The sequence below is a fragment of the Toxotes jaculatrix genome, chromosome 12 (assembly GCF_017976425.1).
Source record: "Toxotes jaculatrix isolate fToxJac2 chromosome 12, fToxJac2.pri, whole genome shotgun sequence".
Taxonomy (NCBI): Eukaryota; Metazoa; Chordata; class Actinopteri; family Toxotidae; genus Toxotes; species Toxotes jaculatrix.
In genome coordinates this window covers 26212537-26230701 of record NC_054405.1, presented here as the reverse complement: position 1 = coordinate 26230701, position 18165 = coordinate 26212537, and the positions used below count along the sequence as shown (strand labels likewise).

Below are 18165 nucleotides of genomic sequence, written 5' to 3'. Positions count from 1 at the left end.
AAACCCTGACTGACCACCAGGTGTGAACCCAGAACCTTTTTGCTGGGAGGTGACAATGCTAACCACTGCACCACCGTGCTGCTCCCAGGTCATTATATTCTCTGAAAATAATGCTTAAATTGTAGTTTGGGGTGAGACCTCACCCTTTGCTGGGACGGCTGAGTGTCAGTCGACAGCATAAATGGTACAGGAGAACAGGCCTGATGGTCTGATCTCTGAGCCCATAGATGAGAGAGCTCAGACATCTGGGCAAGATATAAACAACCACATAGAAAACACTCTTGATACGTACAATTGATAACCTTGGTACGATTGTTGATAGTGATTGAACTATAGAGTTGTGCATGGTTGAGAATAGACTGAGGACCAGCTGCACCAGATGCAGCAGCAGTGTGTTACGAGCCTTATGAGCCGAAGCTTTGTCTGTGGAGGCTGACCTGGCTGCTACCATCACACCAGCATAGGAGGCAATGATCACAACAGTGGCTGAAAGAAACAGAAAGTAAGTGTAGGCTTTGTCGTAATGATCACTTATTGGCTCAAGCACCATCTGTAAATCGGAGCAGACGTCTGTCATTACCAGGCTCTCCAGGTCTTTGAATGGAAAATTTAACAGCAAAAGAACTCGAATGCAGATATTTATCAAGCTAATGGCCCAAACCACAGCGATAGCCACCCCTGTGTTTCTGACGGTGATGATGGTAGCGTGCCTCAGTGGGTAGCACACAGCTACATATCGCTCCAGAGACATCACCACCAGAGTCAGAGGAGAGATATCATTTGTGAGCTTGGTAAAAATAATGAGAACACCACACACAGGATACGTTAGCATTATTCTACAAGCAGCAATTATGTACAGTAACTGGCTAAATGCCAGCTGAGCAGTGTCAGCAAACAGGAGGTTATACAGGAGAATGTAACGGGAGGTTTCACGAAACACTGGTTTACTCCTCAGGGTGAATAACATTGTCCCGTTGATGAAGAGAAACACACAGCATGGCATTCCAATCAGAGTGGTAAACAAGACACTCTCCAGTAACCCCTGATGCTGCTGTCCAGTGACGTTGAGAGTCTGCGACTGGTTTGGATATGACATTTTAGAGAAGCATTGAAGACCAAAAATAAACACAGACCTGTTGATGTAATTGAAGCATAAAAGCACAGCACTTTTTTTCCAGTTTGCCTTCTGAATACAGTGAAGACATGTCATCGTTAGGTTCATATGCAGAACAGAATATCATCCATGTACGTTTTCCCTGTGCTGATGGTTAGATGATGGTGTGAGCAGAGCTGGTCTGCAGAGTTCGTCTGTCCTCACACACTATATATGAGCTCAGTCCTCCAACCCACTTCATGACACTACATGAACACCCAATAGTCTGGTCTGTGTCATATCCCCAGTTTGCATTGTTAATGTTCCTGATGTGATTGTCTCTGGCTCTGAAACCGTAAAGAAGCAGTGTCATTAGTGATGATGTGGACGTCCTGTCTGCTCAGGTCAATAGTTTATTAAAACTAGAAACTCTTTGGTTCGATCATATTAGCTTTGGTGCTGCTGCAGTGAACTGAAGGCTGAACTCATCAGATATATGTGCTGAGTTCTCCTGTGTCGGCTCTTGTTCTGCCTGGAATGATTCTGTTTGGTCATCCCACCTTTCATGTTCCCGAGGTCAAGCCTGTCAAAGAGAGACTGGTTGGTTGGTTCCCTCCACCCACCGGGTCACTGATGGGGAACTGGTGTGCACAGTAAAATGGCTACAGGTGGTCTGCAGCAGGGACATTAAATTAAATTAAATTAAATTAAATTTAGCTTATAATTTGTTTTCTCTTGTTTATTTTGCTGCATTGCATTGAGCCACAAAACATCCACATTTTTATTATGTATCATAGACTTTTTATTTGAAGCCATATTATTTTATTTTACTTATGAGTATTCATATAGAACATAAATATATACATGATGCTGTTTTGATTTTACAGTGTTACAGTTATCTGCCTTGTAATGATGCCGAGCCACAGTGCATACAAACATTATATTCCTTTTACTTATTACAATTTCCAAGAACAAAAAGCTTTGAATTAAAATGAAGTACAGTACCAGTCAAAAGTTTGGACACACCTTCTCATTCAGCGGTTTTTCCTTATTTTTCTTTCTTTCTACATTGTTGATTCATACTGAAGACATCAAAACTATGAAGGAACATATAAGGAATTATGTAGTTAACAAAAAAGTGTTAAACCAACCAGAATATGTTTTATATTTTAGATTCTTTGAAGTAGCCACCTTTTGCTTTGCTGACAGCTTTACACAGTCTTGGCTTTCTCTCAGTCAGTTTCATGAGGTGTTCACCTGGAATGGTTTTCCAACCGTCTTGAAGGAGTTCCCAGAGGTGCTGAGCACTTGTTGGCTGTTTTGCCTTCACTCTGTAGTCCAACTCATCCCAAACATCTCAGTAAGGTTTAGGTCAGGTGATTGTGGAGGCCAGGTCATGTGACGCAGCACTCCATCGCTCTCCTTCTGGGTCATATAGCCCTCACATAGCCTGGAGGTGTGTTTGGGGTCATTGTCCTGTTGAAAAACAAATGATGGTCCAAGTAAGTGCAAACCAGATGGGACGGTGCTGTTAATCTGCGGTTTCTGAGGCTGGTAACTCTGATGAACCCATCCTCTGCAGCAGAGGTAGCTCTTGGCCTTCCTTTCCTGGGGCGGTCCTCACGAGAGCCAGTTTCATCATAGTGATTGCTGTTTTATTTCAAGCTGCTAATTTGACCCATTATGTCCTGAAAAGCCCACAGTAGTAAGCTTCATGACAGTAAGCACTGGCAGTGATTGTGTGATGGAGGAGGAAATGTTCTTGGGTTCATCTGGTTCTCAGGCCAGTGTCACCCATACACCTGTGACACAGCAGCTGAAACTCCGTTGATTTTTATTATTATCATAGCAACAATAGTAATGAACATTGTAATGTGATGTTACTATGGGATCCTAGTTACTTAGTTTAAATACTACACAAGCTGTTCATTTGTAATGTGTGGCTTCAGGTTCAGGTTCAGGTCACTTGTACCTGTAGGTCGATTTGTTTTGCAGTCAGATGATGACATCCTTTGACACAAAGAACACAAAACACAAAGAAACCAACACCGACACAGCTGACTGTAAACACGATGATAAAAAATAAAAGTGCTCAAGGCTCCACCAATCAGGACACAGGAGAGAGGACAGTCTTTACATTCTTGTAATTTTGCAGTTTCACTGTATTTGTTTTACATTTTGAAATTGTAAATGCAGATATACAGTATATGAAAACAGAGTCACTGTAAATGATTTCAAATGAGATATTAAACAATATTAGTATGATGAGTCAAACTTTCTGAGGTGCTGATTGTACAGATATGAACATCGTGATGAAGGCGGCTTGATTCGCCTCGGACTTGCAGACAGAATGTCTGTCCCTCTTCAGCTCCTTTCTCTAATTGTCTTGCGTAAAATATAGTGTAAGTGCTGTGGTGAATCACATTATTTTATTTTACTTAGCAGAAGTATATACTGTATATATACAGAAAGCCAGAATATCATCAAGAAGATACAGTCCACTTACTCCATACTCCATATTTAAATAAAAAATGATCTTCAAGTCTCTCTTATAACAATACTCACATGTAAATATAAACATATGTACATTGGATGTCATGAACATTTCAGTAGTTATTTATCTGTGATCGTTCCTCTTCCTCATACTGGTCCTGAATAAATGCCTTTCTGATGTAATTCCAGTGGAAGAGACAGAGGATAAAATCAACAGATTTATGGAATATGAAGCTTCAGGGGGATGAGTTAAGTGTGTGTGTTCCCTCCGCTGCAGCCCAGCAAGAAAACACTGCGGAAACACTAAGGACTAAGGCTAAGGAACTTTGTATTAAAAATACTGCAACTTGAAGGATACCCACTCCATGCATCCTAACTGAGAGCTCAGGCTTCTCAGGCTGGATTAACTGATAGTTTCAGTCGACAGCAGAGATGGTACATGAGGATGGGCCTGATGGTCTGGTCTCTGATGCCATAGATCAGAGCACTCAGACATCTTGGAAAGATGACAACACACACATAAACAGCGATCTGAATGCGCACCAAACCTATCTTGTTTAGGACCTTTGCTATAGCTGTGAGCAGTGGGTTGTGTACGGTTGAGAGCAGACTGAGGACCAGCTGCAGCAGGTGCAGCAGCAGTGTGTGACGAGCCTTACGAGCCGAAGCTTTGTCTGTGGAGGCTGACCTGGCTGCTACCATCACACCAATGTAGGAGGAAGTGATCACAACACTCGCTGATACAAACAGAAAATAAGTGTAGGCTTTGTTGTAATGATCAGATAAAGGCCCAATCAGCATGGCTATGTCAGAGCAGAAGTCCTTCATCTGCAGGCTCTGCAGCTCTTCAAACGGAAAATTTAACAACAGAAGAACTCGAGTGAGGACATTTAGTGAACTGAAGGCCCAAACCACAGTGATAGCCACCCCTGTGTTTCTGATGGTGATGATGGTAGCGTGCCTCAGTGGGTAGCACACAGCTACATATCTCTCCAGAGACATCACCACCAGGGTCAGAGGAGAGATTTCGTTTGTGAGATTAGCGATCATGGTGAGAACACCACACACAGGATACGTTAGCATTATTCTACAGGCAGCCAGTATATACAGGACCTGACCGTGTACCAGCTGCACAGTGTCAGCAAACAGGAGGTTATACAGGAGAATGTAACGGGAGGTTTCACGAAACACTGGTTTACTCCTCAGGCTGAATAACATGGTCCCATTAATGAAGACAAACACACAGCATGGCACAGTGGTCACAGTGGAAAGAATCACTCTCTCCATTGTCCCCCGTTCATTGATGGTGGTCTGAGACTGAGTTGCATTTGACATCTTAGACAAGCAATGAAGAGAAATAAGAAATGTGAACCACTTGATGTAACTGGACAGCAGAAACAGCAGGAGTCGTGATGCGTTTGTGTTCGTAGAGCCGTGAATACGTGCCATCCTTAGAGCAGTGAAGGCAGCAGAGTTTATATCCCAAACCCAAAACCATCCACATACCCAGCGGGGTCGAGGCTGTGCTTGGTTTCATGTCAGCAGAGCTGGTGTGCAGGGTTTCCTGCCCCCACATGTTGTGTTACTGAGCAAATTTGCTCCTTGTATCCACTTCACATTACACAGTCACATGACTTCATCAGAGCATACCATTACTAATTATAAATCCATGATGTAATCTTTCCAGCACCAACTCTTCAAGGTCTGGATCCACTTCATCATATTCTTCATGTAACAGGAGTAATTAGGACGAATGTACTGTAAATAACACTGCTTCTCTTTTACTTATGACTGTTTCATTAAAACTATAACTTTGGTATCATTCATATTAACATGTTCACATCTAAGACAGACACTTTAACAGTGGCTGCATACATCAGACCATCCGACCAGCCGCTCTGACGCCTTTCCACCGCTTCCATTAATGTCACTGGGACAGACATTGGCTCTTCCTGCAGCTTCCACGTACAAGCTGCTGAACACAGCTCTAAGTGTCTCGGTGAGCGGATTGCACAGTTGTGGCTGATGCACAGTGTCCTTGTTGATGAGTGGCTCTTTGGTCTGTGGTGCCTCCAAGCCAATCACCTTTCCTCTGCCTCCTGCAAAATTACACCAGGAACCAAAAACACGATATTTTAAAGAGGATAAGACACATGATGTACAGTGATATCCACAGTGATATCCACAGTGATATCCACAGTGATATCCACTGGGAAACTTTAATGTGGCTGACAAAGTGAGAGGGGAGAGAGCTGTTTGTAGTGGGGGGATTAGAAAGGGAACCAACCCCAGGAAATGAAATCGGTTCTACCAAATACTAAGTTAAACAGGGCACTGAGACGGGTTCAGTTCAGGGACAGAGACATGGTTCAGAATGAAAACATTTTTATTAATCGAATAAAAGAAACTGGAAGGTATCGCTGAAAAAAAGAGACATTGGTAGGTGGTTGGAAATGAACAGAGCGGATGGTAAAACTATAAAATGAACACATCAGCACTAAACAAGCTCAAGGTCTCGTCCATTATAACAATCTGTTCAGCAGCTTTCAGTCAGTAATTGCAGGCATTGAACTGGTTTACCTGGACCTTTGCAGACAGTCTGAACGTTTTCTGAGACCGTTGATTAGAGAACTCAGGCACCTTGACATGATAATACGCACACGAGGACAATTCAAATGTCACAGTTATTATTCTGTCTAGGACCTTTGAGATAGCTGTGAGCAGGCTGAGGCCCAGGTGCAGCAGGTGCAGCAGGTGCAGCAGGTGCAGCGGTGTGTTTGGCGTTTGGTTTGAAGCGTTGTCTGTGGAGGCTGACCTGGCTGCTACCATCACACCTGTAGGAGGAAGTGATATACTGTGGTGATAATACACAATTCAGGAAGAGGGGGTTTAGTACTGTAAACCACCTTATTTTACTTTCCTGTTTTAGGGTATAGTAGGTATTTACATGCAACAGATCATAAATAGCATCAACAAATCTGAGTTGACTTAAATTAAATCATCACACTCTGTATTCTCTGCTCAGTCAAATAAACAGAAATCAAATCTATTAAGTCACAAATATGCCAACTTTATCCTTGGCTGGGACGTCCGACAGGAAAGACGAGCGTCTCCACCGACAGCAGAGATGGTACATGAGAGCGGGTCTGATGGTCTGGTCTCTAAGACCATAAATCAGAGCGCTCAGGCATCTGGGGAGGATGATAATACACAGATAAAGAACTATCTGGATACGTACGATCGTGACCCTGTCTTGAGTTTTGGAAATAGAGAAGAGCAGTGGGTTGTGTACGGTTGAGAGCAGACTGAGGACCAGCTGCAGCAGGTGCAGCAGCAGTGTGTGACGAGCCTTACGAGCCGAAGCTTTGTCTGTGGAGGCTGACCTGGCTGCTACCATCACACCAATGTAGGAGGAAGTGATCACAACACTCGCTGATACAAACAGGAAGTAAGTGTAAGCTTTGCCATAATGATCAGACCCTGGCCCGAGTATCATGGCTGTGTCAGAGCAGAAGTCCTTCATCTGCAGGCTCTGCAGCTCTTCAAACGGAAAATTTAACAACAGAAGAACTCGAGTGAGGACATTTAGTGAACTGAAGGCCCAAACTACAGTGATAGCCACCCCTGTGTTTCTGATGGTGATGATGGTAGCGTGCCTCAGTGGGTAGCACACAGCTACATATCTCTCCAGAGACATCACCACCAGGGTCAGAGGAGAGATCACAGTTGTGAGATTAGCGATCATGGTGAGAACACCACACACAGGATAGGTTAGCATTATTCTACAGGCAGCCAGTATATACAGGACCTGACTGTGTACCAGCTGCACAGTGTCAGCAAACAGGAGGTTATACAGGAGAATGTAACGGGAGGTTTCACGAAACACTGGTTTACTCCTCAGGCTGAATAACATGGTCCCATTAATGAAGAGAAACACACAGCATGGAACCATAACTGGAGCAGAAAACAACACTAATCCCAGTAACCCCTGATACTGCAGCTCAGCAGTGATGTTGGTCTGAGACAGATTAGCATACAACATTTTTAGAAAAGCATTAAATAAACTACAAATCTTAATTTAAGTGAAGCACAGAATAGTTAAACTTCAGTTTGTGTCCCTGTTACAGAGAAGACCCATCATCTTTGGAGCAGAGACGCCCACAGAGTTCTTTACCTGCATACAGTGAACCTGTGCAGGCTGGAGGCTGTACCTGCACAGGTTACACACCTTCACAGAGTTTATGAGCTCAGTCCTCACTCCCACTTTATCTGACGTCATCACATTTAAGAATGGATAACATGTTAGCAAATGGTGATGCCTTTGGTCATTTTCAGATGGGCCATGTATACAGAAGGGCATTACTGTTTATCTTTGTAGTAGTTCTTTTTTAAATCAAGATAAACGTGGACATGAAACTAAATGAATTTAATGTGGTAGGTGTGATTGAAAATGGCTGATACAGACAAGTGAGAGTGATGTGCTAATGAAGCAGAATCCGAAAACAGGGAACCAGCGGGTTCTCTCTGACACGCCTGAGACATGTAAGGTGCCTGGAGAAGGCGAACACTGCAGGGCTGACCACCTTTGAGATGGGGAACCGACGGAAACACCAGGGGCCAAGTTTTTCATAAATCAGAATCACAGACATTTCACAAGATAAGTGTTCTGCCATTTAGAAATGATTTTAAAACTAATGATCTATTAGTCTCCCAAAATCAGCCGTGGTTGGGTTACAGTTAATGGACAATGCACCTGCGCCCGTTCCTGCTGAAACTAAAGTCTGAACTTATTAGACCTGTCTTCAGATTTCTGCATTGGCTCATGTTAAAACTAGAACCTGTTTTAAAACTCTGCAGGTGGCAGGAAGGTGCAAAGCTCTGAGTGGCTTTGCACAGAAAAGACCTTCAGTTCATAAACTAAGAATAAGAATAATAAAACTAACTATTTGTTTATAGAATAAAACAACACATTTAAAAAGCAAAGAGAATAAAACCAAGACCAATAAAACATAACCACATTATATAAGACAAATAATAGTCAAATGAGCTAACATGCCTTAAAGTTAAATCACTGAAAAGAGTTTGGTGCTCTGATCTCGACAGGTCTTTACTGCACAGCTCTGTGAGGAGACACACACAGCATGACACAGCAGAAAACAGCACTGTTCCCAGTAACCGCTGATGCTGCAGTTCAGCTGTGATGATGTTCAGCTGAGACACATTAAATACATAAAATATGTTAAACAGCCAATTAAATTCACAAAGTTTACAACAACATCCAACCTGGAGGTGGATGTATACACCAGCATGGATCCATGGCTGCCTCGTGTCAGCAGTCCAGGCTGCTGCTGCTGTTATGATGCTGTGTGTGTGGGGCAGTGTTTTCTTGGTTCACTTTGGGCCTTAATAGCAATCAATGGCCTCCCCAGTCTCCAGACCTGGATCCAGTAGATCCAGTAGAAATATCTCAGCAGCTGTTGGATGGACTGCCATGAAATGTGGTTCAGATATTCATATTCCTCTTAAGAATGAATTGTGATCCTTTCAGTTTTAATCTAGCGCCATCATGAGAGCAAAATATGAATCCGATATGATCCAGTACAAAACTGTACTTTAAGTTAAATTAACAATTAAACCTTTAAACATTATGAAACGTCCGTCACCGCACATCACATCCTCTTGTGCTGATTCATTGTGTAAACTATTTTATTTTACTTTATACTTTATGCTCCACTTCTCCTCTGCTTGCTCACTTATTGCTGCTTCCCTTCTTATTCTCATCACAGATGATTTTAGGTGATAGTCTTATAGAACACCTGGCTGAAATAATGTGGGACAGAAACAGCTGTGGGGGTGATCCCTGATGGGCTGTGTGTATCGGTGGACATGTTTAAACATGTGCAGTTAGTGCATAAGATGTGTGTGTTCTGGGCTGCAGAACACACACTTTCCTATTTACTGCAGCAATAATAAGCTGACCATAACAAAGAAAGTTCTTTGTCCCATTTAAAAAAGTGACTTAAAAGGAATGTGATGGATTAATATGTGTGATAAGGCCACTGTTATTATGAAGGGTGCAATATGCAATGCAAACCGCTCTGTGTGTGTGTGTGTGTGTGTGTGTGTGTGTGTGTGTGTGTGTCTTAGTCAATTTAAAAACAATAGTTATTAGATATTGTTTGGACTGTCTAACCAGTCTCCAGAACTGAAGACGGTTCTCGGGTGAGAGGTGAAGCGTCCAGTTGCATCAGTAAACTACTGTGACATTATGCAAGAGCAGCACATTCACATGGTCACAGATTTTTTTATGAATACATTAGAGACATTTAATGAATGCATACTTATTTATTGTAATGTTCTGTTCCAGTTGTCCCCTCTGTTAACAGTATCATTGTTGTCGTCCTAAACATCGTGGAGAATGGGCTGCTGCGCTCAGAAAGTCTCCTCAGACTGTCACTGGCTCCTGTGGAGGAAAACTGAGCATCTCCACCATCAGCACAGATTTTGCACAGGGACTGGTCTGATGGTTTGATCCCTGAGTCCATAGATGAGAGCGCTCAGGCACCTTGGAAGGATACTCAAGCACACAAAGCAAATATTGTAAACGCGTACAAGGGCTAATCTCCCTGCCATTTTAGCAATGGCTACAATGATGGTGGAGAACAGGGTGGAGGCGAGAATCAGGCTTAGCTGAATGAGGTGAAGCAGCAGCGTTTGAAGAGCCTTCTTGACTGAGGCTTTGTCTGTGGAGACAGACCTGGCTACAACTGCCACACCAATGTAGGAGGCTATGATTGATGCACCCACGGACAGAAAGACAGTTCTGGCATACGCTTCAAAATCAGGAAAGACCGGTGCAAAGAAAACGGCCTCTTTAGTGCAAAAGATGCAGATTTGTGTTGTTTTTTGAGAGCAAATATAACAGCAGGAAAAATCGAATGAGGAAGTGAATAAAACTGAAGGTCCATACCAGAGCAATGGCCACGCCTGTGCTTCTGATGGTGAAGATGGTCGCGTGCCGCAGTGGATGGCACACCACCACATGTCGCTCAAGTGACATGACGGACAGGGTGAGAGGGGAGATTATGGCTGTGAAAACTGAGATCCATGCTGAGCAGTGAAGTCAGGAGGTTAGAGGCCACGTTTGCTCCCACGAGCTCGTCTGCTGCAGTGACGTGTGGTATATGTGTGTGATCTGCTCCACGGGTCAGCTTTACACCACCGTGCTCCTCTGAGCAGACGTGACTCACGCCATCCGCCCCACCCTGTCCTGCACTCTCATTGTTTTCGTTTACATTCTGTCTTTGTGTGTTTTTGGATTTCAGATAAATTACTCAGACGTCCAAGTTTTGATTTTTACGTGAAACACCGTATGTACTCTATTTAGTATAGTTAGTATAATTTGGTATCAACTCTAAGCACATGCAGGTTTGACTGAGAAAAAGTAGCCCAGTCAGCGAATCCTGTTCATGTCTTCAGTTACATGAACAGGAACCGGAGGAATAGTACACACAGTCAGCTCTGAGCTGCAGATTCTTATCCTGTTTTCACCTGTGTTTGTTCACATTTTGGAAAATGAAGGAGGCGAACTTCACTATTAACAGCTCCTGTGTGGTTTGCACCTTCGTGTGTACAGACAACTGTGAATGAACTTCTCTGATAGTGAAGAAAACTTGATGATTGTTGGGCAAGTTCTGAAGTCACTGTCATGATCAGCCGCTCAGTTAAAAGTCAGTAAAAGTTAGACCTCTGCCTCTAACTTTTCCTCATTGTGACATGTGTTTCTGTTGTTATGGAAATATTGTTTTTAGTTTGTTGAAATACTCGGAGGTGTCACAGAGAAATCCCTGCATCTGACACAATCCCCTGGTAACTCATTTAGATGCATTAAATATTCAAGCACTTACTCATTAATGTTTTCAGTAAATATTGATCTGACTGATTCCTCCTGTGGGTGTTTGTCAGAAACTGTGTGGAGACAGTTTAACAAGTCCAGAGTTAACTTCATATATAAATTATATATAAAGTTTACTTTATAGATGATTTATTAAATATACATACATTTTATATGGTTATTATAAAATGTTGTACTTAAATCTTAAATGTCTGAAGTATGACGTTGCATGAAGCTGAATATAAATTTAAATATTTAAGATACATATCCTGTAAAGTACCAGTATCTGTTAGCACTGTCTGAGACTGTCCATTGTCCACACAGTTCAGAGGCGACATAACTTTTTCTTATGTTAGCTAACCTTAGCTAGCACCTAACTGACGAAGCTGATCTGACAGCAGTGTAATTAGCGCTGAAGCTAATGCACCTTGATGTTTTGTTTTGTTAAATGAATCTAATCTGACTTTTGGCCCTGGTCCCAACATGAGTCCTTTAATACTGGACACCTGCCAATGCAGAGTCCGATCCAGTACCTGTGCTTAAAGGCTGATAAAGTAACTCTAACATATTGAAATCGCACACCTTATTGTTGGGACTCCGACCCAGACCGACATCCTCGCTGTGTTCGCTGTTTCACGTCTCTGTGGTTGCTTTGAACTGTGGGGCTCCAGCAGATGTTCCCCTTTCATTATTCAGTAACATTTTCTCAACACATCTGGAACATTAGTTTTTAGTAAAAAAAAAAAAAAAAAAAAAAAAAAGAAGGAGGATGGAGAACGCTGCTGAACTTCAGACTTGTGAGAGGCTCTGGCCCATGGACCCCAGGCCTATGGACCCCGGGCTCCTGGGCCCCTGGGGCCCCTGGGCCTGTCACTGTTAGGTCCTCTCAGGAATCTGGGGCCAGCTCCTCTCCACATGTTACATGTTGTTTGTCAGCTGCTGAAAACACTCAGAGGTGTCACAGAGACAAATCCCATTAGACCTCGTCTCCTGATACCTCATCTTAGACACATTAAATATTCAAACCATTACCAATTAATTTCTGATTAATTCCTGCGGGTGTTAATCAGAGAGCTTCATGGAGAGGGGACGATGTGCACCTCAGAGGAGACAACTTATGGCAAAGTTTGACAAGCACAAACAAGTGCATAGTAAAAAGAGAAAACATTGCTCTTTTTATTCCTGTTTTTATGCATCAGTAATCACACTGGAAGACTGATCAATAAAGTTTTGAGAAAATATACACTTTATCAAGAATGAATCACATATAATATATAATCATATCATATCATATAAAGTACATGTAGCTAGTTGTACAGTGCTGTGAAAAAGTTGCCCCCTTTCTGGTTTCTTATGTGTTTAAACTTGTCTCAGTAATGGATGACCATCACTGTTCGGGTTGGGATTTGAACTGCACAGGTTCAGTTTTGATTCTTTTACACTCCTTTTTACCAGATTCCCCAACATAACATGACTTATTCAGCACTGTCATCTGCCACAGCACATTTGGAAACTGGTCCCTGTGGTTTAACTGGACTACACAGGCCTTTCAGGACAGACTGGATGTCCATGCAGTCGGGAGAGGAAGCCTTGTGCTTGTAGTAACCATGACAGCCAAGCTCAACACAAGCAAAACAACAAATCAAAATACTGTCTCATCATAATTTCACCACAGAGACAGATGCTCTTCTATTCTCACGTCAGCTATGAAAGACGTACTGGGAAATAATGGAAGAGGGATAACCTATTCATCAGATATCAACCATGTGGACACGTGATGGTGTCACATGAAACGGGTGCGAGGAGAAAGCTCATAAACAGCGTGCGAGGACAGTCAGACCCTGCAGACCAGCTCTGCTCTCATGGAAACAAGCAGAGCCTCTGACCTGCTCTAACATCTGCAGAGGGAAAATGGAGCTACATGAACTCAGCAGGCATCTCTGCTGACGGTGGATCTCCAGACAAACTGAAGCACTTCATCGTGTGTTAGTGTCCACGTCAAGATTTTCACGTCTTAAATGTTTCTCTACAATGTCTCGCACTAACATCACAGGGGAACTTCAGTATCAGAGTTTACTGGAGAGAGTGATTCTTTCCACTGTGACCACTGTGCCATGCTGTGTGTTTCTCTTCATTAATGGGACCATGTTATTCAGCCTGAGGAGTAAACCAGTGTTTCGTGAAACCTCCCGTTACATTCTCCTGTATAACCTCCTGTTTGCTGACACTGTGCAGCTGGTACACAGTCAGGTCCTGTATATACTGGCTGCCTGTAGAATAATGCTAACCTATCCTGTGTGTGGTGTTCTCACCATGATCGCTAATCTCACAACTGTGATCTCTCCTCTGACTCTGGTGGTGATGTCTCTGGAGAGATATGTGGCTGTGTGCTACCCACTGAGGCACGCTACCATCATCACCATCAGAAACACAGGGGTGGCTATCACTGTGGTTTGGGCCTTCAGTTCACTAAATGTCCTCACTCGAGTTCTTCTGTTATTAAATTTTCCGTTTGAAGAGCTGCAGAGCCTGCAGATGAAGGACTTCTGCTCTGACATGGCTCTGTTGCTTGGCTCCATGTCTGCTCATTATGACAAAGCCTACACCTGTTTTCTGTTTGTATCAGCGAGTGTTGTGATCACTTCCTCCTACATTGGTGTGATGGTAGCAGCCAGGTCAGCCTCCACAGACAAAGCTTCGGCTCGTAAGGCTCGTAACACACTGCTGCTGCACCTGCTGCAGCTGGTCCTCAGTCTGTCCTCGACTATATACAACCCCCTTCTTATAGCTCTTTCGAGAACTGTCAGCAGGATAGTGTTTGTGCGCATGCAGAATGTTTTTTATGTGTGTATTTTCATCTTCCCCAGATGTTTGAGCTCCCTCATTTATGGCATCAGAGACCAGACCATGAGGCCTGTCCTCATGCACCATCTCTGCTGTGGACTGAAGCTGTCAGTCGCACCAGTTAAGGCTGAGGTCCCACCTTAGGCTTGATCATAAATAGGCCAAAAGTAGCATATGCTTGATTTAGTGAGAAAGCTGCTTCAGACATGAAAGATGAGCTGATATAAGTGAGATATCTGTAGCTTTCTCAGTATTTCTGGAAGGTCAGTGATAGAGGTCTGTTTGAAAAGGTTTACAGTTTGTTCAAGTTTCTATCATTTTACTTTGAGTTTTAAGTTTAAATGTAGTTTGTTGTTTATGCAAATTAATGTGAATATATATGAATTTTTCTGGAGAAAACTCTTCAGGTCTTTAAATTTCTAGGAATATGGAGGGAGGACATGTGCAGTAAATGTATTAATCTTTTATTTAGTTGACGCTTAATATGTTGAAAAATAAAAATATGAATCTTCAGAAGTATACTAAAGATTGCATTGTTTATGGTTGGCATGTGACAACTCTTTCATTGTTTTCCAGTTTAAACTTTGCGTGTTGAGTCTGTCAGTGTGATGATGATTAGCTGGTTTGACACAGACTGCTGTTTGTTTGTCTGCTGCTTTCATGGGCCTGAGGCAGATGAGTGATTGGATAACACAGACAGCCCTGTAGTTTAACAGCACTCACCAGTCTGAGCTTTGTGTCTTATCTTTCATTCTGATTTTTTTCCCTGTTGCATTGTGGGAAAAATAGTAGGATTCGTATTTAGTGGTGCGGTGCGAAGTAATTCGCGAAAAAGTTCGAAAGATTCCCCATAGAGAATGAATGGGACAGGGTCAAAAAAGTCGCAAATTTTTCACGTTTTTCAAACATCAACTGCTCTGGCATACTTTCACCTAGAAACACCATTCAAACTATAAAATGTAGACAGAAGTCCTGTGTATTTGAGGTGTATTCAACTTTTTTCCTAAGTTGTGTAGTTTTTGAACAGTGAGCCTTTAATGATCATGAGTGATTTTTGGAAAAATTCAGAGTTTACAATGAGTGTGTATTGCGGAATGTTCCAGGCTAGAGTGGGAGCTTAGAGTGTGGAGGCTTTAAAAAAACTCTCAGAAGTTTTTTCTTTGCATGACGACTACAGCCACAAATTTTATTCTACAACAGTGATATTCTCCAGAGTTGTAGCCACACATGTCTTCTTTCTCACAATGTGTTTACTTTATCGGTAGGATTTACATTTTTTTAATAGTCTGCCTTTTACCGACAAGAGTGACTCTCATCTGCTCCATTGACTTCAATGTAAATGGAGAAGAGGATTTTTGGAGTAAAGCAGAAAATACCCTTTTTTAAACTTGTTGTGTTTTCCACATTTTTGACAGTAGAGCCAAAGAAAATACATCACTGTGTTCCTGAAGGCCTTGTGGCTTTGACGGTGAAGTTTGTTTGGCGATATCATGTTTGGTTTTTGAATAAATAGCAGGAGCTTGACAGGCCCAAATCGGCCGATAATGAGTCCGTCGGAGCAGCTGTGAGCTGCGCCAGCGGAGGGCAAAGCTCGTCACCATGGCAACCCCTAGTGCAGCAGCAAGCATAGCTGTCTCTGTCTTTGTCATTAGAACTACAGCAAAACTATAGGGGTCAATAGAGTGCAGTGCAGAGCACACTACTGACACAGACACACACACTCACACACTCAGCCTGATGTAGTTTATTACTTAGTACAACCAAAATAAAAACCAATATAACTGATACCAGATAACACCTACGTTGGTGTTGGATGTATGCTTTTTGATTATCATGTCCACTCTGTGGGACACTATGACGTGGACCAGCGTGTTGGGTAATAATGGAAGAGAGATTACATCAGCCTGTACTGATTGGGCTACCACTTTAACATGTGATAGGTCATGTGAACAGGTTACAAGGACAGAACTTAGAATTTCTGTGCGAGGACAAGCAAACCCTGCAGACCACTCCTGCCGTCTGGACGGGGAACATGTCTCTCCATGAAACTGGCTTTCTCTTGTGAAGCGTCGGGCATCTGTGTTTAAAAGATGTTGGATGTATAGGAAGACAAACTGAACAAGACTCACTGTGCTTTTGTGTTCCACTGAATCAGCAGATTTTACATCTTAAATGTTTCTCTGCAATGTCGTATGTAACTCAGTTTCGCACTAACATCACAGGGGAACTTCAGTATCAGAGTTTACTGGAGAGAGTGATTCTTTCCACTGTGACCACTGTGCCATGCTGTGTGTTTCTCTTCATTAATGGGACCATGTTATTCAGCCTGAGGAGTAAACCAGTGTTTCGTGAAACCTCCCGTTACATTCTCCTGTATAACCTCCTGTTTGCTGACACTGTGCAGCTGGTACACAGTCAGGTAATGTATATACTGGCTGCCTGTAGAATAATGCTAACGTATCCTGTGTGTGGTGTTCTCACCATGATCGCTAATCTCACAACTGTGATCTCTCCTCTGACTCTGGTGGTGATGTCTCTGGAGAGATATGTAGCTGTGTGCTACCCACTGAGGCACGCTACCATCATCACCATCAGAAACACAGGGGTGGCTATCACTGTGGTTTGGGCCTTCAGTTCACTAAATGTCCTCACTCAGGTTCTTCTGTTATTAAATTTTCCGTTTGAAGAGCTGCAGAGCCTGCAGATGAAGGACTTCTGCTCTTACACAGCTATGATATTCAGGCCAGTGTCTGATCATTATAACAAAGCCTACACTTGTTTTGTGTTTGTTTCAGTGTGCGTTGTGATCACTTCCTCGTACATTGGTGTGATGGTAGCAGCCAGGTCAGCCTCCACAGACAAAGCTTCGGCTCATAAGGCTCGTAACACACTGCTGCTGCACCTGCTGCAGCTGGTCCTCAGTCTGTCCTCCAATATATACAACCCAATCTTTACAGCTCTTTCGAGAACTGTCAGCAGGATAGTGTTTGTGCGCATGCAGAATGTTTTTTATGTGTGTATTGTCATCTTCCCCAGATGTTTGAGCTCCCTCATTTATGGCATCAGAGACCAGACCATCAGGCCTGTCCTCATGCACCATCTCTGCTGTGGACTGAAGCTGTCAGTCGCACCAGTTAAGGCTTAGAAGTGAAACTTTGTCAAGCTTTTTGGGTGTACTTCACCCAAGTCACCATATTTGGTTTTAGTAAATGAGCAAGAAACAAAGTCAGGTCCTGTATATACTGGCTGCCTGTAGAATAATGCTAACGTATCCTGTGTGTGGTGTTCTCACCATGATCGCTAATCTCACAACTGTGATCTCTCCTCTGACTCTGGTGGTGATGTCTCTGGTGAGATATGTAGCTCTATGGCTCTGTTGGTTCTATGTCTGATTATCATGACAAAGCCTACACTTATTTTCGGGTTGTTAAACTGAGTGTTGTGATCACTTCCTCCTACATTGGTGTGATGGTAGCAGCCAGCTCAGCCTCCACAGACAAAGCTTCAGCCTAAAAGGCTCGTAACACACTGCTGCACATTTTTTAATTTGTTTTTGAGAATAAGACTGTTCCGCTGTAGTTTAGTTATTATTTATTCCCTTTCCCTTTTAATATATCCATTTTCACACTAACTGATTCAACAGGTAAACACATGCAGCTGTGGTTTTCAACATACTGTAGTTAATGTATGAGGCTTTCACTGTGAGGTTTTACAACACTAAACAACATTATTTCTGTATGAGGGGCCTTTTTGGGGCCCCGGGTACTTGGTTCCACCTTTCAACCTCCCTGGTATGCCCATCACTGAGAGAAAACAGAAAACAGGAGACAAAAGTCTAAGT

General features: G+C 42.8%; 5 protein-coding genes and 1 pseudogene across 5 annotated transcripts; 2 read left to right on the top strand and 4 right to left on the bottom strand.

The window, feature by feature from the left end:
• Nucleotides 1–139: 139 nt before the first annotated feature.
• LOC121190532 (odorant receptor 131-2-like) lies at nucleotides 140–1117 on the bottom strand. The gene has a single exon (XM_041051335.1). It carries the CDS (start codon nucleotides 1094–1096, stop codon nucleotides 140–142), a length of 957 nt encoding a protein of 318 aa, XP_040907269.1. The 5' UTR covers nucleotides 1097–1117.
• A 2862-nt stretch (nucleotides 1118–3979) lies between these two features.
• On the bottom strand, nucleotides 3980–4921 carry LOC121190530 (odorant receptor 131-2-like). The gene has a single exon (XM_041051334.1). The coding sequence runs from the start codon at nucleotides 4919–4921 to the stop codon at nucleotides 3980–3982; it is 942 nt and encodes a 313-aa protein (XP_040907268.1).
• Nucleotides 4922–6635: 1714 nt separating this feature from the next.
• LOC121190315 (odorant receptor 131-2-like) lies at nucleotides 6636–7640 on the bottom strand. Its single transcript, XM_041050943.1, has one exon. It carries the CDS (start codon nucleotides 7626–7628, stop codon nucleotides 6636–6638), a length of 993 nt encoding a protein of 330 aa, XP_040906877.1. The 5' UTR covers nucleotides 7629–7640.
• A 2438-nt stretch (nucleotides 7641–10078) lies between these two features.
• Nucleotides 10079–11818, bottom strand: LOC121190314 (annotated as a pseudogene).
• A 1693-nt stretch (nucleotides 11819–13511) lies between these two features.
• On the top strand, nucleotides 13512–14468 carry LOC121190313 (odorant receptor 131-2-like). The gene has a single exon (XM_041050942.1). The coding sequence runs from the start codon at nucleotides 13512–13514 to the stop codon at nucleotides 14466–14468; it is 957 nt and encodes a 318-aa protein (XP_040906876.1).
• A 2041-nt stretch (nucleotides 14469–16509) lies between these two features.
• LOC121190312 (odorant receptor 131-2-like) lies at nucleotides 16510–17469 on the top strand. Its single transcript, XM_041050940.1, has one exon. It carries the CDS (start codon nucleotides 16510–16512, stop codon nucleotides 17467–17469), a length of 960 nt encoding a protein of 319 aa, XP_040906874.1.
• Nucleotides 17470–18165: the final 696 nt, after the last annotated feature.

Coding starts and splice junctions, on each gene's coding strand:
- LOC121190532 (XM_041051335.1), bottom strand. CDS start 1,096: ATGTCATATCCAAACCAGTCGCAGACTCTCAACGTCACTGGACAGCAG.
- LOC121190530 (XM_041051334.1), bottom strand. CDS start 4,921: ATGTCAAATGCAACTCAGTCTCAGACCACCATCAATGAACGGGGGACA.
- LOC121190315 (XM_041050943.1), bottom strand. CDS start 7,628: ATGTTGTATGCTAATCTGTCTCAGACCAACATCACTGCTGAGCTGCAG.
- LOC121190313 (XM_041050942.1), top strand. CDS start 13,512: ATGTCTCGCACTAACATCACAGGGGAACTTCAGTATCAGAGTTTACTG.
- LOC121190312 (XM_041050940.1), top strand. CDS start 16,510: ATGTCGTATGTAACTCAGTTTCGCACTAACATCACAGGGGAACTTCAG.